Source organism: Sinohyriopsis cumingii, chromosome 4, assembly GCF_028554795.1.
Source record: "Sinohyriopsis cumingii isolate HCF-2022 chromosome 4, ASM2855479v2, whole genome shotgun sequence".
In the NCBI taxonomy this organism is placed as follows: Eukaryota; Metazoa; Mollusca; class Bivalvia; order Unionida; family Unionidae; genus Sinohyriopsis; species Sinohyriopsis cumingii.
In genome coordinates this window covers 127,584,902-127,612,435 of record NC_142964.1, presented here as the reverse complement: position 1 = coordinate 127,612,435, position 27,534 = coordinate 127,584,902, and the positions used below count along the sequence as shown (strand labels likewise).

The 27,534-nt window shown below is 35.3% G+C and overlaps 1 protein-coding gene across 2 annotated transcripts; it reads left to right on the top strand.

Moving 5' to 3' along the window:
- Positions 1-732: 732 nt before the first annotated feature.
- Positions 733-27,534, top strand: LOC149802076 (uncharacterized). Of its 2 annotated transcripts, XM_089956473.1 has the most exons (3): positions 733-865; positions 13,348-13,614; positions 23,410-27,534. In XM_089956473.1, the coding sequence occupies exon 3, from the start codon at positions 23,519-23,521 to the stop codon at positions 27,329-27,331; it is 3,813 nt and encodes a 1,270-aa protein (XP_089812599.1). In that variant the 5' UTR covers positions 733-865; positions 13,348-13,614; positions 23,410-23,518; the 3' UTR covers positions 27,332-27,534. The 2 variants fall into 2 exon arrangements, with proteins under 2 accessions (XP_089812599.1, XP_089812598.1); XM_089956472.1 differs by lacking the exon at positions 13,348-13,614.

Genomic DNA, 27,534 nt, shown 5'->3' with positions numbered 1-27,534 from the left:
GCCATCTATGAGAATCGCAGATTTGTAATGCACTAATTTGTTTCAGTAAATTATAGTTTTGGACATGTTATGAAATATTTGGACATGTTATGAAATATTTGGACATGTTATGAAATATTTGGACATGTTATGAAATATTTGGTCTGTTTGCTACTCCAGCAGCTAGTCCATTTGAAAAAGAAGACAGCGGCTTTTGGAAGTCGTACTTTGAGCAAACAGTAGCGAGTCAAATATCATCGACATGAAATAACTTGTGTGCCTGTACAGTTTTCGTTAAATGATCTGGGTCATAAAGCATTCGTTCTTTCAACCGTCATGATATCGACTGCCGGAACATTATTTGTAGCGTCGCGTGGCATGATGGGAAAATTATATTTTTACAGGTGAACACTACTGGGATCTATATTTTAAGATATATAATATAATTAGGTATAATACGATAAACATTTCGACAATACTTTCTCCATTAAACTTTTGGGAATATCATTCAATGTTAAAATAATATTTGTGCTCAATAATTACAAAACAATCCCAATTTTCGTAAACTGAAAGTTCAGCTATGTTTATTGCATATAACCTCACTTCTCTCATGGCCCAGACGGACAATATATACCAGGTTAAGCATCGTGATAAACAATTATTTGTGTAATATGTCCAGATGCGAAGACAGGTACGGGGCATAGATTATTCAAAGCACGTCATATGCCATGCTCCTGCTGACGTAAATTAGGCGTGAGCGGGAATACATTTGAGGACTGGTTATATCCTTAAATTTTTCCTTGTCCAAACTTAATCTGATTCCTTTCTGGATGGCGTGGATCCATGGTCTAACACATGCTTGGCTAGAACGAACAAAACTTTTCAGGTATGTTTTTTTCTTGTAGCGGTTTTAAAGAGATAAATATACCATTTATGCTAGTAAACATATAAGTAGGTTTATATTTTTGTTAGTTTGTGAATACTTCTGTCCATTCTGCTATTTTCAATTTAATCATTCGTTCTCTTTTCACTCGCACTTACGCGTATCTATCTATTTATTTATTAATTTATCTATCTATCTATCTATCTATCTACCTACCTACCTACCTATCTATCTAAACACAAAGATTCACACTAATGAAAACATAATACATAATACATATATCCAATGTTTAGCCTGTATGCATATATATATATATATATATATATATATATATATATATATATATATATATATATATATATATATATATATATATATATAGATAGATAGATAGATAGATAGATAGATAGAGAGAGAGATTGATAGATAGATAGAGAGAGAGAGAGAGAGAGAGAGATATGCTTTAACGGCACGTCAGCATAACAATGCCTAGATACTGTATATTAAAATTAAAGGTCTAAAAATGCACAAAAAGCAATGCACAAACAAACTAAGTGGAACGACCCTTCCAAATAACGTGAAGATATATTACTATAAAAATATAAATAAATAAAAAATCTTTAGTTATAAAATAAAAGTTAATGCTAACAGACACAAAATCATTAAGAGGCAAGGCCAAAACTTGTCATACATAAACATTACCTCGAAACGTCCAAGGCATCACGTTCTAGCATATCTTCGTAATTATGTTTAATCGAATTCGCATTAAAAAAAAATCCATGGCCTTAAGGTGAAGTCGATACACTGAACAAGAAGGTACTTTCGGTGGGCACTTGAAGGGTATGCATTTTTTTTTACAAGGTTCACCCTTTAAGAGGTAAGCATGACCATTTTGCGTCTGGCACAATATCACAGCGTGTCTGCAATGTTTTCTATTCAGTGAAGGGTTTGACGTTCCGATGCTTGTCTGTTGGATTTGCATTCCATGTATTTTGCGAAGCATATGGAACATGTTGATTTATATAACAAATGAAGTTAGTATATGGAATCCTCCTGTTGTAAACGGGCGTCTGCAGCGATTTTTTTTGTTAGTTTCATATGCTCTTTCATTGTGCTTTATATCAATGTGACATGACATGCAACAGTTCAGAATGCTTTTTTTCTAACCTGTATTAACAGGTGTCAAAATCGCTGTTTTAAAAGGCTTTGAAAGTTGAAAAGGAATCTCAAAAGATTCAAAGTTCTGTCTTTTTAGAGGTTTGAATGTAGTTAAAATATATGAGTAAGATTGGAAAGTTAACGAGATTGGGTCGTGCGTTCTTGTAACGGCAGTCCTGTCTATATCTTTCGAACAGTTTGTGTCAGGGATAATAGGGGGTGACAAAGTAGGAAAACTTAAAACCTGTATATTACATTACCACGACTTGTACTAGTAAGACAACACTGAGAAACAAATTGAAAATATTAAAATCATAAATGATGGAACAAACAACATAACAAAATTAACATACATGGCCCAGCCGAGGTCAATAGATATCATGTGCTGTTTTTAACGGAACTTTGTCAAAAACGATGTCAGTATTTCTGTCGAATCATTGTAAATTGATGTTGTAAAGTTGATGAGATCTTTGCACTGTAAATTTAGCTGAAAAGAGACTTGTATCTTTATTCACATCAGATACGTAATTGAGTCCTTACTTATACATTACTTTTTAATGTTTTAACAATCTTGCTACTGTTATGATAAAGTCTGCATCATAGCCTTCTTCTCATCAATAGGTATGAGAAGGGATAAATCATAAGTTAAGAAATGTCTTTGCCCATGGAGAGAGAGAGAGAGAGATAGAGAGAGAGAGAGAGAAAGAGAGAGGAAGGAGTTTAGGCTCTCTAACAAGGGTGTCACCAACAACCGTGTAGATACAGCTACATCTTGGAGAATAAGGTACGGAATCGCTGTAAGGAAAAGACAGAGCTGTTCTGACTCCAGGAACGACCTTTTTATTGATATATATAATGCTACATTCTAAAGATATATGTATAAGGCCGTTATATTTAAAATACAAGAAATACATATAAAATTACACTTTCCCATCGAGCTTACCAACTTCATTTGTATAATTTCTGCCTTTAGAATGTAATACAGATTGTTAAATCTCGGTTACTTCATAATATCCAATGAGTATAAAATTCAATAGTTGCGATTAATGCAACAATCATTTTAAAGAAATGCATTTTACTAAATTTAAAAAAGAATAATAATTTGGAATATGTTACTAAACGTTACTCATTATTACTTAAAGAATCTTTTATTTCCAGATTAAATCGAAACATGAAGTTGGTAGCGAATTCATCTTTTCCAATAATACCTGTCGCAAATACAATTAAACATTCCATTATAATATAATATAAAATAAAATAAGCCCACAAAAATGTTGGAAAAATATGAACTTTACCGATAAAGTCTCAGATATTAAAAAGTGACCATTCTTTAAAGAAGTTTGCGAACACAGACCATTCTTACATGTAAGGAAAAGACAGAGCTGTTCTGACTCGAGGAACGAGCTAACCCTTCATTTGCCCGCTTCTCTATTTATAAAGTTTTTGGTTTCGTTCAGTCCAGTCAGAACAAGACCCTTGACCCTTGACCTTTCCCAAGGCCATCGTGTGAACAATCTGCGTAACTCATCCAATATTGATATAATGATTTGTCTGTCCAGCAGCTTCCCTCCAAATCTAAATTGTTGACATTTAGATACGAGCGAAATGTATTTTATGCTGACAATTGTTGACATTTAGATACGAGCAAAATGTATTTTATTGATTTCTGCACCTGCTCGTAAAGCGCATTTTTTATAAAATAGCATACAGTTATATTACACAAATATGTAACATTTATCTCAATATATTTTAGTGGAAAATTACTTTCAATACAATTTAACGAAAAATTACTTTTAATACAATTTAGAGAAAATTTCAATCCTAATACTTTTTCTTAAAAGTTCTGTACTAATACTACTAATATGATTGTCTCGGTGTTATCATCACCGAAAATAATCAGTAAATATTCATATTTTTTAAACATTGACATGATATCATTTTGATGTTTTAAATCGATAAGTAAAACTGTTTATTTTATGCTAAGCAGTGAATTACTTGATTTTCTATCTAAAATAATATTGATATTTCAATGTAGTGAAAAAATATTGTTATTTTTTCACTACAGGAACTACTTTTTGGGGTCAGAACATACTTATCTCCCTTTGATTTTCTGTTTTAATATAAAAAAAAGGCAATTCTACATTGTTTTCTTATTAATAATCCTTGTATGTTATCCTTGAAACTTGTAGTTTGTTATTCTGGAAATATCAGTTAATTTTTATCAATCTGATGTGGAACTAACTTTGTGCGCAGGTACACATAGCACAGCATAACATGTACGGTAAACAGCTGACATTACCATAAGAAATCTGCTAATTCACTTTGTCACAAACTTTAGGTAGCCAACGTATGTGAGCATAAAATAAAAAGAATATTTGCTTGAAACGAGTGAATAACGGATACATTTCATCTCGTGGGTGAAAAACTCTAGTATTTTCACTCGTGGCTTCGCCACTTGTGAAAATACTGAGTGTTTCATCCACTCGATCAAATATATCCGTTATTCACTCTTTTCAAGCAAATATCCTCTATTTAATTCACTTATTGTGAAAAACAACTAGCTTGGACTACACTTTTTTATGTCATCCAAACTTGCAAACAATTCACGTTATCTCTTGATACTGAGATGTTTGTAGTCGTGTTAAGCTAATGAATTTTTTTTTTCTCCTCACCGAAATATACACAATTTATCAGAATATAGTTTTGTGTGATAATTTATTTTCTGAATGTTCTATAAAAAAAATATTTTTGCGGTATACTAAATGCACAATAAAGAGATTATAATTTATATCTGGGAAAAATTTTATTTTGTTTTTTATAAAAGATAAATATTATCATCACACTATGGGGGAGTAGCTGCAAAGCAATATTTTCTTAATCCTACAATAGATAATGGTTATCTATAACTTTACAAGAGTTGTACTCGTACCTCGACTCTAGTTGGTAACATTTAGATTATTTACAAGTGTCCGCATCGACCGCCCTACTCTCTTCCCGCCAACTAATGGCGCTCTGTGTTATTGAATTTATGATGGAAATGAGATTATTGGTTGAGGACTGTTTAAATTAACAAAAATTATTTGTTAAGGTTCGATATTCATGGTGGTGATTTGGAAATTAACATTTTACATGCTCGCCAACAAGGATTTTTGTCCTGCGTCTGCTGAAAGCTTATCACACCTCAATGGAAATATACATAGTAAAGGTCCTCTTGAATTATTTAACCTAGGTCTAAGGGTAAATCTACCTTTCTTTATATCCATTTTGAAAAATATATTTAATAGTTGAGATAATTACTATGATTCTATCTGAAAGCTATCATCAAGATATTTGCGTACCTTAAATAGTTGACAGTCACCTTCTTCAGTATCCATTGTTACTAAACAGTGAAATGCCTTAATACAGGAACTGACTGTTTATTATAGGTGGACCAGTTTATGATGTGCTATAGATTCAAGACTTTTGAAAATATACTGCATATCTGCTTAAATAAAGTTTAGAAACGATCAGAAAAAAGGGCTTAAATTGGTTGTATGTACTTCTACCGATTGCATAGATTCAGTGATGACACAAAATTCTATCTTGTCGGTTCTCTTGCCGCTGTTATAATTATTTGGACGTACTTTTGACTGTAAACTAACTTTTGTTCCTGATATTAGATACCTCAGGGATAAATTTCAAAACGTTTCATATTTAAAACGAGTCATAGCAAACGCTGATTAGTGAGTAGAACTGAAATTCATACTGTGCTTATACACCGGACTTTATTATTAAGTATAAGTATGGATCGTGCCTGCATAAAATCTTATATATAATGAGGAAGTTAAATTTTGTCTGAGAACACTTAGAGTATCACCTTAGAAAGCCTCTACATTGTGACAAATGAACCATGATTTTATATAACATGGGAACAAACTTGGCTTTCATTGTACGAAAGGCTGTACTTATTCACATATAATCCTGCATATGAGAGAGAGAGAGAGAGAGAGAGAGAGAGAGAGAGAGAGGGAGAGAATTATAAATATACCCCAGACAGAACGGAAAGTGCTATCCCTGGATTCTATAGAAGAAAGATTGATAATAGTAGGCAGAATTAATATTTTAATACTAACTATACTAATACTATCATACAGGACCGAGAATTTTTTATTCGTATTTTACGAAGATTCGAACCCAGTTCCGCGGGTAAACTGCACCCATCGCCTTGCCTGCACACACAAGCTCAGCTTCCCTCACGACTAAGCACACATCACCATAAAATGATGTTGTTTAATCTATGTTAAATGCACTCGTATGTAGCAGACACACTCGCATGACGACCTAGTAAATAATTATAATGTATCTACACAGTCATTCCTAATTCATATTATATATATATATATATATATATATATATATATATATATATATATATATATATATATATATATATATATATATATATATATATATAGTTAGATAGACAGACACATGCATACATATATACATAAATACATTGATACATACATAGATACATTCATAGATACATACATACATACATACATAAATACATACATTGATACATACATAGATGCATACATACATGCATGCATGCATACATACATACATACATACATAATGCATATATACATGCATACATACATACATACATACATACATATATACATACATACATACATGCATGCATGCATACATACATACGTACATATATATACATACATACATGCATACATACATACATACATACATACATACATCCTTACATGCATACATGCATACAGGCATACGTACATACATGCATACATACATACATACATACATTCATACATACATACATACATCCTTACACGCATACATGCATATATACATGCATACATGCATGCATACATACATACATACATACACACACACATACATACATGCAATCATACATACATACATACATACACACATACGTACATACATACATACATACATGCATACATACAAAGATACATACATACATACACACATACATACATACATACATGCATGCTTACATACATACATACATACATACATACATAAATACATCATACATACACACATACATACATACATACATACATACATACATACATGCATACATACAAAGATACATACATACATACACACATACATACATACATACATATCGTCGAAAGGCAAGCATTTATCGGATCAAACAGAATATACGGCCAAGTCAACTGACTCAAGGGAAAGAGTGGCGTCGACACTGTCCACCATACTCAATACCTCCAACGAAGAACCTACATTAGTTAAAGATAACGATGTACGTGATTATCTCCAAGATCAGAAATACTCGGCACGAGTACACACAAGGAACAACGATAGGGAGAGAAGGTCACCATTAGCAAACAATCCGGGCACCTCATTGAAGGACACTGATAAAGTAAACAAACCGATTGAAGTTATCACAACCAACAGAAACTACAGACCACATAAACGAATGAGGAACTCTTATGAACGTCGAGTTCTAATGTCAAGAATACCAGTTGATAGAACAAGAGAGGAGATGAGAACCTGTATTAAAAAACACGCTAAAATTAAAGGGGTAGAAGTAATTGACTCTCAGATATTAAAGCATTGGCGAGTAAAAGGAGGAAAGGACACTTTTACTGTTTTAATCACGATAGATAAGTTAGACTTTGAGAAAGTTTTAGAGGAAGGTTTTTGGCCAAATTTTGTATGGGCAAGAGAATGGTATGAGGATTATGGTGATAAGGACACCCAGCAGTACTGGCGTAAATAAATAAAGGAGTAGTAAGTAAAATACATATATTATGGTAAATTGCTATAAAGTCTTTGCAATACTTGTGTTGAAAATCTATTTTTCGTTAAGTCAACTAATGTCTAGTCATACATTTCGTTTGTTGACGTGGAACGTAAAAGGAGTGATGTACGGGTCACCTTACTTGCATTCTTTGCTAAATGAGGTAGATGTTGCTGTACTTACTGAGCATTGGCTTCTTCCGGAGCAGCTCAATTTCCTAGATAATATACATCCAGATTTTAAATCATTCGCACGCTCTGACAAAAGACTAGCAGTAAATTTCGAAGAAAGGCTAAGGCATACGGGGTTCGGGGGAATAGCAATCCTTTATAGGAAATCACTCCGCGTTAATCCCTTGTCGAGCGCTGGCAGTGACAGAGTTTTAGGGATAGAGGTAAAATGTAATGATAGACTTAAATATTTTATATTCGGGGCACTTTTACCATCAACTAATTTTCCTATTGCAAGTTACTCCGAAACAATAGAAGAACTAAAGGATCAGTTTGATATTTTCTGCAAAGAAGGCATTCCCATACTTGCCGGAGACTTCAATGGTCAGCTAAGTTCACTGTTTAGCTCCAAAGCAAATGGTTTAACATCAAACGCTAGAGGCACTATTCTGGAAAAGTTTCTGAGCGATAGACATCTAATATCTGTTAATAGTCAATCCATTTGTGAAGGGCCAGATTTTACTTTTTTCTCAACCGATGGCAAATCAAAATCTTTGATAGACCATATACTATTGCAAAAAAGTAAATTCGATTTAGTGGTTAAGGCAGAAATAATAGATGATCATCCTTTAAACATTTCAGATCATCTTCCTGTAAAAATAGAGTTGGTCACACCTTTAGTACATAAGACAATAATGGCTGACGAGCATATCATTCATTCCATAAATTGGAAGAAAGCCTCAGCAGAACAAATGAATAGATATAAGGAAGCAACACGCAACGAATTGTTAGCGCAAATGCATAAAGCAGAATTAGCGACGAATGTCGATATTGAAATTATTATTCAAGACACAGTAAAGATTTTACATGAAGCAGCATCTAGGTTTCTCCCCATAAAGAGGTTTTGCCCATACGCTAACCCCTATTGGAAACTATTAAACGTAAAAAAGTTTCACACGGAAATGCGGCTGAAACGCAGGGTATGGATTTCTAATGGTAGGCCAAGAGGTTGGGAATATATATCATATGCGAACTATAAGAAAGCGAAGAAATTGTTTGCAAAAGAATTATTGAAAGCTAAAGAAATATACGATAGAGAACAATTTAGTGAGCTTGAAAAGGCTGCAGAGCTCGATATTTCTACTTTCTATAAGTTTATACGGAATAAAAGAAATAAACGCGATTACATTCACGAAATCGAATCAAACGGAAAAATTGTACGCGATCACGACTCTATTAGAGAGTTATGGGCAAATCATTTCTCCAGTTTATCACTGCCTGACAATACTTATCTGTACGATGAAAATCATTACCAGATGGTCTTAGCAGAGGTCAGAAAACAAACTAAAGAAACCTATTCACACTTTGATGAACTTGTTGATAAAATCCCCACTAGAGACGAAATCAGTAGTGCAATTAGCTCTCTCAATAAAGATAAGGCATGTGGCCACGACGGTATTGTTGCTGAGCATTTACTGTTTGCGGACCCTCCAAGCAGTGTACAATTACTTGAAATTATATTCACAAAAGTGTACGAGGCCGAGAAGTACCCGTGCCACTTTAAACAAGGTTTGGTTATACCAATATTCAAAGGAGGGGGAAAGAACAAATTAGATATGAATAATTACCGCGATATAACTATAATTCCAGTGCTTCAGAAAGTTCTAGAACAAATTATATATAGTAGACTACTTATATTTTCTAAACAGATTTCTTTTCCAAATCCGTTGCAACAGGGTTTTAGAAATAATTGCGGTAGTATCACTGCAGCGTTCTGTATCAAAGAATCTATATGCTACTATTTGGATAAAAATACTCCTGTCTATGCTACATTTCTTGATAATGCTAAAGCCTTCAACACAGTTTGGCATAACGGGTTATTCCACAAGTTGTACAGACTTGGCATCAAAGGGAAGACCTGGCGCATCATGAAAGATTCGTTTGAGAGAGTAACAAGCTCTGTTTTATATGCGGGCAAGCTGTCCAAACGCTTCGATATTATGCAGGGTGTAGGACAGGGCCGTATCTTGTCTGCCTGGTTCTTTCTTGTAATGATAGATGATTTGATCACGGAATTAGATCACACTTTGCGAGGTCTAAATCTTGTTGATCTCCACCTGCCTTGTGTCTTATTAGCAGATGACACAACTGTAATGTCTAACTCGCGTCATTCAATGCAACAGCTGCTAGATACAATTTCCGACTATGCGAAAAGGTGGAGATTAAGATATAATGCAGATAAAAGTTGCACCATCTTGTTTACTAACAAAAGAACGACTGGTATACCTTCTTTTATGCTCGACAAATCTCCAATTCCGGCAGTCAAAAGTAAGAAGTATGCCGGCATACCTCTAAAATACAACTTAAAACCAAACGACGCGATAAAAGAAGCATGTGATAAAGGCAAACACTTGTTAAACTCTTTATATTTTATTGGTATCAGAGATGGAGGAATGAACCCTCTAACAAGTCTGAAGATTTGGAAAAGAATTATTCTACCCTCGGTCCTATATGGATGTGAACTATGGTCAGGTATCACAAACTCAAATATAGAAGAACTTGAGTTATGCCAGAGATATGCAGCGCGACGTATGCAAGCTTTCGATAAATATTCGCCTACGGAGGCAACAAGTAGTACCTTAGGACTCTGGTCAATGGAAGCATACATAGATAGGATGAAATTGCTCCTTTTCAACCGATTATGTAAGGGCGATTGGACTTTTATCTGGAAAAAGATTTTCATTATGCGCCTATGTCAGTATCTGAACAACCCGCTAAAACAGACGGGATTTATACCTGATATTGACAAAATAACTAAGAAATATGGTATGGGAAATGTTCTTTTAGACTATGCAGAAAGTATGCAAACTGAAGAAAAACTCATCTGGAATCGACATATTACTGATATTATCCAAAACCATGAAGAAACTACCTGGAGAGCAAATATGGAACTAAGGGATGATTTAATTCACTTCAGAAACATTCATTTGGACTTAAAACCAAGTAATATATGGTTTCTTGGGCGTAAATATCCATCCATGTTATGGCCTCTCTCTGAAGTAATGAAACTATATATCATGCCTGTTGGTAAAGTTATGGTATGCAAACTCTGTGGAAAAGAGACTGACGACAGAGCGAAACATCTTATTTTAGGCTGCGAAATGCTGCTAGAGGAACGAAATGTTTTCTTTGAGAGAGTGATTGACTCTTTAGAAGTGAGAGACGGGGTTAACTTATTCAATCAAGAAGACGATATATTGTTGGAGACACTTCTTGGAAGCAGGGTTGACTGCATGTCGTCTATTGACGATGACGTATCAGATAGGCTCATGTTGGTGACCGCAAACAGCATAGCTTCATTCTACAATAAAATGTGTGCCCTACTATCAACTAACATGCCCTAACATGATATTAAAAGTAAGTAGTAAATTAACATTAAATATAAACAATTAAAGGCCAAAGTCTTCTTGTCAAATCCGCAAATTTTGTTGTCTAACAGCTGTTTGTGTGTGCGTTTATGTATTTGTTTATGTATTTGTTTATGTTTATTTCCAAGAGATTTCTATATGGTTTTCTGTATTTATATATCTCATTTTGTAAACGCATTAGTTGACGATGTATATATCATGCTTGCGTTCTCGTCTATGATGTGTCTCATAATTCTATGATATGTATAATATGTATCTTAGCAACCTGATATACTCTTTGCTGTAGAGGTTGCTAAGTCATTTAGACAGTCATTCATAGATAAATGCATGCACGCACGCATACGCGCAAACAAGTATATATATATGCATAAATACATGCGTCATATGAAGAAAAGAAACTACATATAGAATTACACTGTTATAAGTTTTACATTTCATTTTCGTTGCTATCTCGGACTTAATGTTAAGCACATAACACTATAGACGTATTAACTTTTCGAAATATTATCATCATCAAGCAACTGTTAAAAGATCAGTGCCATGCTCCGCCAAATGATTGCAGATTTGCATAATTGCAGGTATTGAGATATTTCGTTTTGTCAATACGGTAGCTTACACAGTATTACAATTGTATTACTACTGTATCTTTGTCACTTTTCTGTTCTATTTTATGATCTTGTATTATTCTGAATTTGTTTAATCTGATGTAATCTCTTTTTAAAGAGGAAATAAAGTCAGTCAGTCAGTCAGTCAGTCAGTCAGTCATACATACATGCATGCTTACATACATACATACACACATACATACATACATACATACACACATACGTATATACATACATACATACATACATACATACACACATACGTACATACATACATACATGCATACATGCAAACGTACAAAGATACATACATACATACATACATGCATACATATATGCATACATGCATACATGCAAACATACAAAGATACATACATACATACATACGTACATACATACATACATGCAAAGATACATACATACATGCATACATGCATACATACATAGATACATACATAGATACATACATACATACAAACATACATACATGCATACATGCATGCATACATACATACATACATACGTACATCCTTACATGCATACATGCATACATGCATATATACATACATACATGCATGCATTCATACATACATACATACATACATACATACATACATACATACATACATACGTACGTACAGACATGCATACATACATACATACATACATACATACATATATGCATGCGTGGAACAAATGTACTTTTTCTGTTGTTTTTTTTTTCAAAATTGTAAGAGAAAGCTAACCGGATTATTATTAATTTTTAAAGCAATATCTCTTCTTATTCTTTAAACAACTTCGTACAAACCTGACATGTAATTTGTCCTTAAACTTTTCGATTAATGCAAGAGTTTACCCACATCCATTGTAACTCTTCTTTTTGGATAGTTGAAATCCTATCTAACGTATTTTACACTCTTGACTGCCGACGACAATTATACAGTTTATTTTTTCTCTTGATTAAACTAGTCTAAGGCGTTTGTCATGATTTGAACAAACATTCTTGCACTTTTTCTTTTGTCCCCTTCTCCATTCTCACTATTCTATTTCTACCCACCACCAACCCAACAAGGATATTGACACACAATATTATAATGCCTCTTTTGCATGCAGAAACCAGCTCAGATTATATCCCGTGGTATAAAGGTGTCAGGAGTGTGAAATTATTGTCACCGAAAGTCACGTAAAAGACCATTGATAGATATTATTAAATATAAGTGGTCTAATTCGTAATAGTATGTCCTGAAACATATAACAGGTCAGACAAGATTATTATCGTAAATGTCAATAATAATTGCATTTGTTGTTGTAGTGTGACATGTTGAAATTTCCAGTCGACTTACATGCAGTACCACCGGCCCCCTTGACCTCTGTATGGTACCTTTAGGGACTCGGAAAAAGCTTGAATGTATCAACGGAATTGTGACCTCTTATCGATCGTTAAGCGACTGGAATAGAAAATCGGATTTTCTCACTCAATCAACATGAAAGATCATGCTGGGTCAACCTCCAGAGAAGATGGTTAAGGATTGGTTAAGCAAGCTGATGCATATTCACGAAAAGCAAGATCTCATCACAGGTAGCCCTCACTTCAGCTGAGCGTGGAGTTTCGCGGTGGTTTGCGATGATGATTTAAGGAAGAATCTATAAAACGCACATAAAAACTGGCGTAGATGATAACTAAGGGCATCCTAATACTCAGAGCCAAATATTGAAATTATGTGCATGCTATGTATGCATGCTGTATATTTGTTCAGCTGACTACATGGCGCGGCTAAAATGTTGAAGATACTTTAAACTTTTGCAAGAAGAGTTACAATTATGTTAATGTCATTTTAGTATTTGGAACACGTCTTTTACATAAAACAGTCTTTTCCTTAGCTGTTAAAGCTACGCAAGCATACCATGCATTCCTTTCATTGCAAAGCGTGTTAATTAGGATTTCTGTACAATCATTTGAATTTGTCACAGGTTTTCCAAGTCACTGAAGCATATGACACCTGACACAGCGATTTAGGACATTAGTCTGTAAATTTATCGGTATTAGTGTAAATATAACGGGGACTTGATTCGTGAATAACATTTCTAGTACATATAAACTTAGACATCTCTTTCAAAAAGATCCCCACCACACACACACTTTGAACAACGAAAGATCAGAATGTTTCCAACACATATACTGGTGTACTGTCTATCAATAATATTACACACAGTTGTATAATTAATAATAGGTACTAAGTAAACAAGCTAAATTCTTAAAATTCCTCTATTTTGAAGCTTTTTAAAAATGTGTTCAAAAATGAACCAAAGAAGAGGCAAATTCTTACCGCTCAACTAAACCTTTAACATATTTAGGTTGCAAAGTTTCAATAATATCTTCAGAACTGCATAGGAGAAAATAATCTATGCTGAATTTTCAAGAAACGTTAGACAAAACTATAGTCAGAAACAGGAAAATAAAAAGTATTGTGCATTGTAGAAGCCACAACTCTATCATACAAGTCCCTATAGAATCTTCCAGACAGTGTGGAAGAAGCGATATTGAACATAATACCCCCAAACACCCACTTTTGTGGAAACGTCATTTCTGGAAATGTCATGACGAAAGAACCATAAGATAAAAGTAACCGTATGGTATACAACAACACATCCATCCTTCAAGGTTCCATTCAAATCCTCTATACAGTGCACGAGAAGAAACTTTACAGAATTTAATTTTTTTATAATAAAAAACACTTTATAGACAATGTTTAGCCAAAATGGGCTACATGAAATGTTAAAATGTTATTGCACTTCTGTTGAAACCACATATCAACCATTGAAAATTTCAATAAAATCCTCCAACCAGTGAATGAATAAATGTGATGAGGAATACAATTTCCATAATATTTTAAGATTGTTTCAAAACAATCGCACAAGAGGAAAAAATGTAAAATTACTAGTCATATGCACCAACAATATAGCTAGCCACAAAGTTTCAATAATATACACCAACCAGTGTAGGAGAAGAAACGAAGACGAACCGAGTTCTCAAAATATTCACTTTTTGACAATTTGTAAGGAAACATGTAACACCTTGCTGTACACTAATATTCACTTTTTGACAATTTGTAAGGAAACATGTAACACCTTGCTGTACACTAATATTCACTTTTTGACAATTTGTAAGGAAACATGTAACACCTTGCTGTACACTAATATTCACTTTTTGACAATTTGTAAGGAAACATGTAACACCTTGCTGTACACTAATATCAATTATGCACATAGACCTCACAATTTCATTAAAAGCTTCCAAGCGGAAAAGGTGGCAACGACAATTTATGTGTTACGAATCTATGTCTTAAACTATGTAACAGAAGAAAGCGCAACCAACATAATGTAGTAAAATTAACAAATATTGTATTTCTCTAAGTTACAAAGAGAAGAATAAAGAGAACCTTTCAGTAATGTGAAGTAAATCCAAAATAATCCTAAATTTAATACTAAAAATCCAAAATTATTGAATGTTCCGAATGAATTCCATAAGTCTTCATTGTCCTAATATATGTTCCGAATGAATTCCATAAGTCTTCATTGTCCTAATGTATGTTCCGAATGAATTTCAACGGTCACGAATGTATCTGAATTTGTTCTCAATAATCCCAAAGTAGTGCTTTAGTCCAAAACGTCAATGAGCCCTTTGCAATGCCAATGAATACTTTCAATAAATAATTCCACTCTAATTATACCTGAACACAACTATAAACTCTGATCACAGATTTCGTAAGACTGGTATTAAAGAGGAATGAAGACTTTCTTTAGAAAACCTCTATTTATATATTGTCACCTGACCTTTTGCGGAAAAAAACACTAACTCGTAAACAAGGCCATGTCATGAATTTAAATTCAAGAAAACTTCATGACAAAAATCAGGTACGCACAATCCACCAGCATGAAAATAGTCAGGTACACAATATAAATTCAATATACATGTGTCGTTTGACAGAGGGAATGACTGAAATACAGACTAACATACGAACTAATCACGATTATTAAGACAATATTCACTCTGTTCGCAGAAGGGCGGGTAAATATGTATCGTTTAAATCGTTCTTTGGATTTTTCAAGACAAATGTAACAAAAAATATTTAAACGTATATGTATCATCATCATCATTTTATTCCTCGTCATCAAATGAAACGCGAAGTTTTGATAGGATCATCAATTTTCAGTTATGTTTGATACAGTGTATTCAGTTATGTCTTTTTGCAACCGATTTTCTATATTATGTCTAATAATGTGTGAAGTTTAGTTTATCTTGCACTTATGTTTTTCTATGTTGTAAGTATTCTCTGCAATAATGAACACATAAACTATTTGCATAGCTAATCAATTTTATTCGGCAACTTGTCCAGTACTAGCGGTTGTAGAAATTTCACTTGTTCCACCTCCATTTTTATTTGCCCCAAATTTCAGTTTCTTGACCAGATTCCACTTGATCTTTGCATTTTCGTCCACAGAAAAGAAACAATAGAAATATTTTTGCCAAGATACGGTAGCAATAATTCCATCATCAAGCATGGAAATTAATTTCATGGAATTCAGACTTTCCCTAACACCTGATCTTAAAATTCTGGTGAATTTGACAGGGCAAAGTCTCTTGCCCTGAGTCTGTTCTTATAATTAAGACCAAGTTTAGGATCGTTCTTCTCTTGGTTATCAATGCTGGGCTAAGGTTTAGATTGTATTCAAGATACCTCTCATTTTCTTCATTTCATTCTCATTTAGTTTTTAAATGGCCATTCCGCGTAGTGTATTAGCAACTCTTGCAGTTTCTGCACATGCTGGCGAGTGTCATGCATTATACTGTGTTACACATGCTGGCTAGTGTCTCACATTATACTGTGTTACACATGCTGGCTAGTGTCATGCATTATACTTTGTTTAGCATGCTGGCTAGTGTCACGCATTATATTGTATTACACATACTGGCTAGTGTCATGCATTATACTGTGTTACACATGCTGGCTAGTGTCATACATTATACTGTGTTACACACGCTGGCTAGTGTCATGCATTATACTGTGTTACACATGCTGGCTAGTGTCACGCATTATACTGTGTTACACGTGCTGGCTAGTGTCATGCATTATACTGCGTTACACATGCTGGCTAGTGTCATGCATTATACTCTATTACACATGCTGGCTAGTGTCATGCATTATATTATGTTACACATGCTGTCTAGTGTCATGCATTATACTGTGTTACACATGCTGGCTAGTGTCTCACATTATACTGTGTTACACATGCTGGCTAGTGTCATGCATTATACTTTGTTTAGCATGCCGGCTAGTGTCACGCATTATATTGTATTACACATACTGGCTAGTGTCATGCATTATACTGTGTTACACATGCTGGCTAGTGTCATACATTATACTGTGTTACACACGCTGGCTAGTGTCATGCATTATACTGTGTTACACGTGCTGGCTAGTGTCATGCATTATACTGCGTTACACATGCTGGCTAGTGTCATGCATTATACTCTATTACACATGCTGGCTAGTGTCATGCATTATATTATGTTACACATGCTGTCTAGTGTCATGCATTATACTGTGTTACACATGCTGGCTAGTGTCTCACATTATACTGTGTTACACATGCTGGCTAGTGTCATGCATTATACTTTGTTTAGCATGCTGGCTAGTGTCACGCATTATATTGTATTACACATACTGGCTAGTGTCATGCATTATACTGTGTTACACATGCTGGCTAGTGTCATACATTATACTGTGTTACACACGCTGGCTAGTGTCATGCATTATACTGCGTTACACATGCTGGCTAGTGTCATGCATTATACTCTATTACACATGCTGGCTAGTGTCATGCATTATATTATGTTACACATGCTGTCTAGTGTCATGCATTATACCGTGTTACACGTGCTGGCTAGTGTCATGCATTCTGCTGTTTTACACATGCTGGCTAGTGTCATGCATTATACTGTGTTACACATGCTGGCTAGTGTCATACATTATACTGTGTTACACACGCTGGCTAGTGTCATGCATTATACTGTGTTACACGTGCTGGCTAGTGTCATGCATTATACTGCGTTACACATGCTGGCTAGTGTCATGCATTATACTCTATTACACATGCTGGCTAGTGTCATGCATTATATTATGTTACACATGCTGTCTAGTGTCATGCATTATACTGTGTTACACATGCTGGCTAGTGTCTCACATTATACTGTGTTACACATGCTGGCTAGTGTCATGCATTATACTTTGTTTAGCATGCTGGCTAGTGTCACGCATTATATTGTATTACACATACTGGCTAGTGTCATGCATTATACTGTGTTACACATGCTGGCTAGTGTCATACATTATACTGTGTTACACACGCTGGCTAGTGTCATGCATTATACTGTGTTACACGTGCTGGCTAGTGTCATGCATTATACTGCGTTACACATGCTGGCTAGTGTCATGCATTATACTCTATTACACATGCTGGCTAGTGTCATGCATTATATTATGTTACACATGCTGTCTAGTGTCATGCATTATACTGTGTTACACGTGCTGGCTAGTGTCATGCATTATGCTGTTTTACACATGCTGGCTAGTGTCATGCATTATACTGTGTTACACATGCTGTCTAGTGTCATGCATTATGCTGTGTTACACATGCTGGCTAGTGTCATACATTATAATGTGCTGTACAGGTTTTATGAGGTCCATAACGTTCCTAACACTTGCTTGATTAAATTCTGAATAATTCAGTTTCATTGACAAACACACCGGTTTCTTTTGTAACATTTATCGGCTTGGAATGTTGGTGAAAATAATTGCAGAACATCGTACCTTCAGAGTCAAAGAAATCAATCCATATATAATTATCACCTCAGTGTATCTCTTAGTTTTGTCTTACTTGACATGTTGTTGCTGACACTCTGGCTTATATTGAATAATTAGTTACCTCAGATTTAGTGGCAGAATTACGTTTTATCCCTTCATTTTCACATGAATTTTTCTTCTCTGAAATGATGGCCTCATTTGACAACTGCTTCTACTAAAGTGAGCATAAAATACATTTTGTCTTTGGAACACATACCGCTTTTTAAAACGCAATGTAGCACGATGAAGTTGATTCTCTATAATCAATTAAAAGTCATTTAATAAGTTTTCAAAGGGAAAAGACACGTCATTAATTTCAACGCATTTATTCGGTGGATTGCAATCTAATGGTCATCCTCTCGCGAATGTCACGACTGAGTAAACACAGTAAAACAAAGTCATTTAAAAGGCTGCTAGTTAATCATACCGCATGTGTTTTTGTTTTGAATTATTTTGATGGGTTGATCATTTGGTCGCTGTCCCAATATGTAGACAAGCAGTACGTGCGTGACAGTTATTAATGATCACTTACTGTAGCATCACAAGATGTGAGCAAATAAATCAAGGTAGATTCAAGTATTCAGTACGCCCAGGGAGCATAAATAATGATAACGTGTTTAAAATATGAAAATTAGTGATTGCCCAGTGTGTTTTAAAATAGTTAAAAACACCTGTTCCAGTTTAACTCACTGGAGAATTCTGCTTGTCCGATTTCGAATAAGAATACCCCAGGACGTTGGGTTATGATGTTTGATCAGCCCTGAACCATGCTAATATTCCCTTCGGGTGAATATGCATGAAAATGCTTGGATAATTATATGTGATCTTACAACACTCAATACCTTATGTACATATATGCATGATAAGCAACTCATGTGGGCAAAGTATCTTATGGCTCAGTTTTGTCTTATTTAAAGTTAGGAAAGATCTAAAAAAAAAGATTTATTTGCAAATAAAGTTTACGCCATCGGCGTTTGGAAATAAGTCTTTTGTTTTGAATTACTTTCTTTAAACGTGGATGCACATAATATTGCGATACCGCAAGTCAAGTGTTAAAGAAAGTGATATGCTGGAGAGAGTTAACTTTAGTAAAATTTCTAAGTATGTTGTTGCTGTTGTTGTTGTTGTTGTTGTAGGGTTTAATGCTATACATGGCGGCCAGTATTAATGGAGGAAGAACCCGGGAAAACCCCGGAAAAAAACACCAACCCACGAGAAGCTACTGGCAACCTTTTTCACATACCACATTAGCCGAATCCGAGACTCGAACCCACGCAGACAGAGGTGAGATGTCAGTGATCCGTAACGGAGAGCTCTTTAGACCACTCGGGACCCCTTTCTAAGTATGTTTTGCGCCTTATAAAACATGTGTTGTGATGTGTGATGTGATTTGGATTTTTAACGTAGCTTTAGCAATTTTTCAGTCATATCGCTACGATGTCTATAATGTGCCAAGAAAGCAGCAATTTTATTAATGAAAAGAAAGATCGAGAGAACATGATATCTACTTATAAGTAACAATTTGTATGTTTACAAAATTGATAGATTGGAGATTTTTAAAAATATTTGTAGCTCGTTTTAACAACAAGGGTGAGAGCCATATAATATTGTATGTCTTCCTTACTGTGTTATACGCAGCTTAGTCCACGAAAATGTGTCTTTCTTAGTGTGTTATACGCATATTAGTCCACGAAATGTGCGTGATGTAACCTAAGTCTCTCTCCACTGTTCGAAATTGCAAAGTGAAGAGCAAAGCTGGGAGACTTTGCAATATGGAATAGTTGAAAGAATTGTATTGTTATATCATAATTTTCAATCACCATCAACTCACTTTATTTTGAGTTTGGTGCAATATTCGAATCGACGGAAAGGATGCAGCTTGGAAGAAAATTTTGCGGCTAAGTCTTTGAACTTTAAAACAAAAGACACATTTTGCCGATAGCACCTTTTACTTAGCTAGAAAAGAAAAGCATTACGAATGGTAGAAGACATCCACACTGAGGACAGCAAGCTGCCAAAGTGATCGCTATACCAAGCTTCCGCAAAAGAGGCTGAGCAAAAATTTCCATCTTTACAGCATTACCGTAACAAATAAGGCCTTTGTTTTCTGTTTTAATTCAGCGATTTCATTTCATTTTTTTACCGACTAATTTGTCTCCATCCTTTAGTGTAAATAACAAGGTCATCATATGATTTTTCACTGATCACTTCTTCCCAAAAAATCGAAATCGAATGTTACACAGTGCTTGTAATATATAGATGATGCAGGCAATTGTTCTGCTTTTTTAAACATGCTTTCACGCACACACGCGGGTAAACCAACTCAGAAAAAATGCTACCGGCAAACAATTTATGTATACTGTCTATTTTTGTTGGCCAAAAATGTATCTATGTTTCAATTTGCGAAAGACACATGTCCATGAAAATGAACAATTGGAAATAAACTTAAATGGAATGTGTTTGATATACTGGTGGATAGTGTGGGTAGATGAGTGCATACAGTTTTGAACAGCACTTTATCAGTGGAATGAAATATCAATTTTCAGAAAGACTGTTAACGCAGGAGAGTGAGGGGGTTGTGCAGACATTATAATAAGATTGATATAAATTGATTTCAAGAAATATAAGGCAACTCTTCTAATAATATTTACAAACAGTTAATCCATCTGTATTTTAATAATAATAATAATAATAATAATAATAATCAAAATATATCATCATCATCATCATCATCATCATCACCTCATCATGCATGCAACAAAAGCATTAAAGTATGACGATAATCAATTTGTTAGGATTCCGCTAAATATCAGCTTAATATTTGCATGGTACATTCCAACTATTGCTGCAAGGAACGTTTTGTCGTTTTCATGCTCTATAAAAAAAGTTGTTGAAAAGTGCTCATTTATAATTCTATGAATGGTATAATTTTAAAACAAACCGAGCGTGTTGTCTTCTGATGCTATGTCAGCACATACACCGGCTGGCTGTCTTCTGTTGCCATGTCAGTATGTAAACCTGGTCGGTTGTCTTCTGTTGCCATGTCAGAATGTAAACCTGGTCGGATGTCTTCTGATTCCATTTCAGCATATACGTCTGGTTGGATGTTTTCCGATTCCATGTCATCATATATCTTGTCAGATGTATTATGTTGCCATGTCAGCATGTAAACCTGGTGGAATTTCTTCTGTTGTCATGTCGGGTTATGAACCTGGTCTGATTTCTTCTGATGCCATGTCGGCATGTGAACCTTATCTGATTTCTTTTGATGCCATGTCAGCACATACATATTTACAATTTCTCAATTTTTTCCATCTTACATTCGTAGAGAAGCTTGTCTTCATCTTTGTTTTACACGCCTACAAACGTTATCAGTACCCACATATACATTAAGGATGCATGGAAACATGTTTACGAGTTATGTAGAAATTTGCATTGTCACGATTCGCCACAATTGACAATATGAAATGTTTTCACTTAACAAGTTCAATCTTTCTGTATATGTACTCAATAAAAGTAAATTTTCGTTTTTTATATATATATAATTTTCGAGGGTAAAAGCGATTTAACTGCACGGGTCTTCTCCATCCTGTGACAGTGCGACTAAAAGCTGCGTTAATACAGTTTAAGTTTTAATATTGTTCACATATTGTATGTTCGGATTAATACTATTCGGATGGAGTAACTCTAAACATAACGGAGTGGTTTTATCTGACTGACTGACGTTAAACAAAATATTTTAATGATTGTGAGTATACTTGTAAGGTTTTTAATCTTTTCATTTATTTCTAGATTGAAACGTAAACTTTTGGTGTAGCTTTGGCAAGCTTGCAGTCTAGTTCGGTAGCACACACTATATGCAATTTTCTATTGTCATTTAATTTCGATTTATTACAGTTATACAATCTAATGTATGGGTGGAGCATCCTTTAGCAAACTAATTTTATAAAGTTAATACCTTTTACTGTTTAGAGTTTGTTTCTAGGCATTTTTCATGGCACATCATTGATCGTATAAATGTACACTTGAAGGTCTATTGTTAATACATTTAAATATCTGTACATTCTGTTGTAGAGGAAGAGGAAGTGGAAGATAAGGAGATAGAGTGAATGAAAGAAGAAGAAAAACGAAAACGGCCTAAATATGGAAATACTAGTCTGAATAACACATATAAGGAAGATATCGCTACTGTGGCGATGCCATTTTTCTCCCGTTAACATATTTCAGTATCTCACTATAAAATATATAGTAAAATGCATGGCAAGTTATAAATTTGCACAACACATATATTGCGGGAACGTGTCACTTAATACGCTGTCATTTGTCAACATAGCAATATATCATCTTTTTAAGTTCCTTTCATGCTGAAAAGTATGTCTTCTTCTAAGTGGATTGATGATATATTTTTTTTACATTTGCTCCTTTATTATTCAAAGATGATGTGACAATATTTAGTTTTTACATTTCAGACGAATGCCAAAAAATGCGGATCATGAGGAACAGTAAGTGGAATTCAGACAGAACATAGTACGTAACTTTGGTGCCAATTCATTAATTGCAGCCTACTTCTGCTCGAAAATGATCGAAATACTAATAACAATTGCCAGTTTGTTCCTTTTCTGTATAGTATATCCCAGCTGTATTATGCTATATGGCTATTGCCTTGTTATATGGATGATGAGATCAAAATGGCGGACAAATTTTATCAAGTCTCTTCTAAATGGCAAACAGCATCTTCCAGCCAAAGGTTTTTCCACTTTGCCGGAAGAAATTGATCTTCTCGACAATCTAGGTGATGTATTTATAGACCACGTTTGCTTCTATGGATTCAGTGAAGATGGGAGCATGGTCACCTTCTCTCAGCTGAAGGTAGACTACGTTTGTAGATGTAGAGTCACATATCGGACTTCCGATGGAGTAGTATACATGTGGGAAGATGAATTAATAAGACGGAGAACTACCAATAAACTCTTTACTGGAAAGATGTATATAAAAGTACTGGAACCATTTCGGAAATGGAAAATAACTTTTCAAGGCTTTTTGAAGTCGAGTCAAGAAGGTCGAAAATCAATATATGCGAATATTTCTCTGCTATGGCAGTGTACCTCGGATCCATATGAACATGTGTTCAACAGAACATCATGGTCCTTTGCAAAAATCTCTGCTAAGCGTATGATAGCTTACAAAGAGCTTCGAAATATGATTGGAGGAGAGAGCCTTCGCTTTGACCAATGGGGAGGACTTTGGGGGACTCTAGACCTAAACCAGCTAGGACGAAAATTCGTCCGCTTCACAAGTCCGAGGAGCAGATCATTCTCTAATCGCGATGAATGTGATAGGAAACAAAGTGCAGTGCACTACATCAAGATGAAGCAAACATGTTGGACACTTATGCTGATGGAAGACTATATTGATGACTTCAAAAGTTTACATGGATACATTGCCTACCCAAAAGGCGAAATTTGGCCACTGCTTGAGAGATTGGTGTACACGATCGAGAAAAAACCTCAAATGGAAGAAACAGTTATTACCGATGATGGAGATTGCAAAATATTAAAAATAAGGAGCCACTCTGATGATGAGGTGAATGAACAATCAGTGAAAGATCAATGTTTTAAATGGTACATCGTAAATGATGACGCCTGCTTTGGTTGTCTAATCAGAGAAGAAACCAATCGAATTTCCTTTGGTGTAAGTCATGGTATTTCTTTATCAAGAGAATGTGAATTAGATACTAAGTCAAATGTGACTCCTCTCATGATATCCTTTCCTGATTGTTTGAGTAGACGCCCTGATATAGTTGGAGGAAAGGGCGCTTCGTTGTCTCGCCTGTTAGTCATAGAGAGTGAACTGGATGTGAAAATTCCTGCGGGATTTTGTGTCGGCACAGAGGCGTATGTAAAACATATACGTGAAAATCAAAACGTATTATCATGTATGGAAAAAATACAACAATGCATCCAAGACAGTAAAATAGATCAGTTAGAGGAAATCTGCAAAGAAGCAGTTTCGACGTTGGGTCAAACTAGAATATCTGACATCACCCAATTGGCACTAAAAGAAAAGCTACTCGCTTTATTTAGCACTGAATATGAAAACGAATATCTGGCTGTCCGTTCTTCTTCTGCCGGCGAAGATGGGTTCGAGGTTTCAAATGCTGGACTAATGGAGACCATTCTCAACGTGACAGGTTATCACTCCATAATACAAGCCATTTTGAAATGCTGGTCATCATCGTTGAGTTTCAATGTCGTGAACTATAGGCGAGAAAATGGACAAAACGTTATAGAACCAATGGCGGTGGTGATACAGAAAATGGTTCAATCACAAATATCTGGTGTTCTCTTCACAGCAGATCCATTGACCAGTAATGGAAGCTCCATGGTAATTAATGCATTTCCTGGACTTGGAGAGACAGTCGTATCTGGCAAAACAAATGTCGATACAGTATTGATTAATCGAACACTAGATGGTCATTTGAATATCATTAAACGTATTTCAGCCAAGAATAGAGAGGGCGATGATAAATCTATCCACGAGGAGGATGTTTGCTTACAGGACGAAATGGCGCTCAAGATATCCAAAGTTGGTATATTGATTGAATCCCATTTCGGATGTCATGTTGATGTAGAATGGGCGATAGCTGAGGGACGTTTATATCTCCTCCAAGCAAGGCCTATTGTCAGTGTTCTTGGAGAAACTGAGGAAGAACTAATGCACGAATTTGATACTCCAGTTGTAGATATGAAAGAATGTTTAACAACTGGCAATATTGGGGAGATGCTGCCAGGGGCTGCATCGCCTCTTACAATAGATTTATTTGGGCGTACTTTGGATCTGGCTGCGAAGAAAATGTATGGATGTGGCATCGCCTTTAGATACCCTACATACGCCGTAAAACCCATGTGCCCATTTTACTATCGCTTGTTCGTGAGTATGTCGGTGATATGTGCAGCTGCCTTAAGCAGTTTAATAAGTGACAAGAATAAAGTAGAGCTGCTTGTCTTAGGAGAGGTTCTTCCAGAAAACTCGACGCAAAACCTATTAACCTTTCGTGGTAGAAAGCCTTCACTTTTTTCAGTTCTGATCGGTTTTCTTAAATTGCGAATGGAATCAAGAAAAGCTGAAAAGGTGCTAAGATCGTACGAAATAATGTTACAAAATGATCAGCTTTTGCCTTGTTCAACTAATGTCAGCGAGCTTGTGGGAGAAATAGAACACTGCCATGAACATTTGTTCGAGGTCTGGGAAAGGTCAGTCTATAAATCAGCCCAATCCGTCACTGGATCTGCAATTTTGATGTCCATCTTGTCTGGAAAATCCAATAAAATAACACCAGATGTTAGTGCTGACTTAACACATCTCCTTTCGAACTGTCAGAATGTGTATAGCGCTGATGTTCCGGCAGCACTAAAAGATCTCGCTAAGACAATCCAAGAGTCCCATGAGAAGAATTATTTTCTAGATTTGTCTGAAGCAGATGGGCATACTTTTTTGGTATCATCAAAACTTTTTGGAGAAAAATATCGCACGTTCCTGAACAAGCACGGACACAGATGTGTGAGCGAAGCAGATTTTCTGGAAAAGTCTTGGGCCATGGACCCGACCAAACTTATTCGTAGTCTCAAAACCCTAATAAAACTTGGTCATGTTGACGTTGATTTAAAGAAAGAAGACATTGGAGAAATGGTCGAGAATTTGAAAAGTCCTCTCACTAGATTTCAGAAATTTATGTTCAGAACCTTGCTTATAACTCTTGCCAGAAGAGGTGTTGCAAAGAGGGAATGGGGAAAATCTTTATCGATCAAAATGGGGGATGTCTTAAAGCGGGCCTACTGGAGACTAGCGGACCTGCTGGTGCAAGAGTGTCGACTACCCGAGCCAGAGCTTTTGTTCTTTTTGACGCACACGGAAATTAAGACCTTGATTAAGACGAGGTCTGCAGAGTTAGTTAGAAAAAGTAGAAAAAGAAGGAATGTCTTTCGAATCCTATCTCATTATAGCTTCAAGAAAGTCAACTTTGACATCCCAGTACCTCTGCCATTGGAATCAGACCAAAACAGAACATCGATGTTCGAAGCAAAAGGCATGGCTGTTAGCAGAGGGGTCGTGACTGGAAGAGCCTGCGTGATAAAGGAAATAGGCGAGATGGGACTGATACAGAAAGGAGATATTTTGGTCTGTTTGTTCACGGATGTAGGATGGACACCGTATTTTCCTGTCTTGTCTGGTCTAGTTACTGAGATTGGTGGACTTCTGTCCCACGGCGCTGTAGTGGCTCGTGAATATGGACTTCCTTGTGTTGTGTGCATGACGGATGCCACAAAGCTCTTCCAAACCGGGGATTTTGTAAGACTGAATGCAACGGACGGAACACTGTGTAAGATCTGAATGAGAAATTACTTCAAATATCAATATCGTTGTTTTATGGGATGACAAAAACATAAACACCTTAGTTAACTAAAGCCTGACGAAACGAATCATCAGATCTATTTTTATTCGAAGAATATTATATACAGTTATCTAGCAACACATATTCGCTTTAATGGCCATCTTGAAAATTTAGGAATTAAAAGCGATTCAATATATTTTCA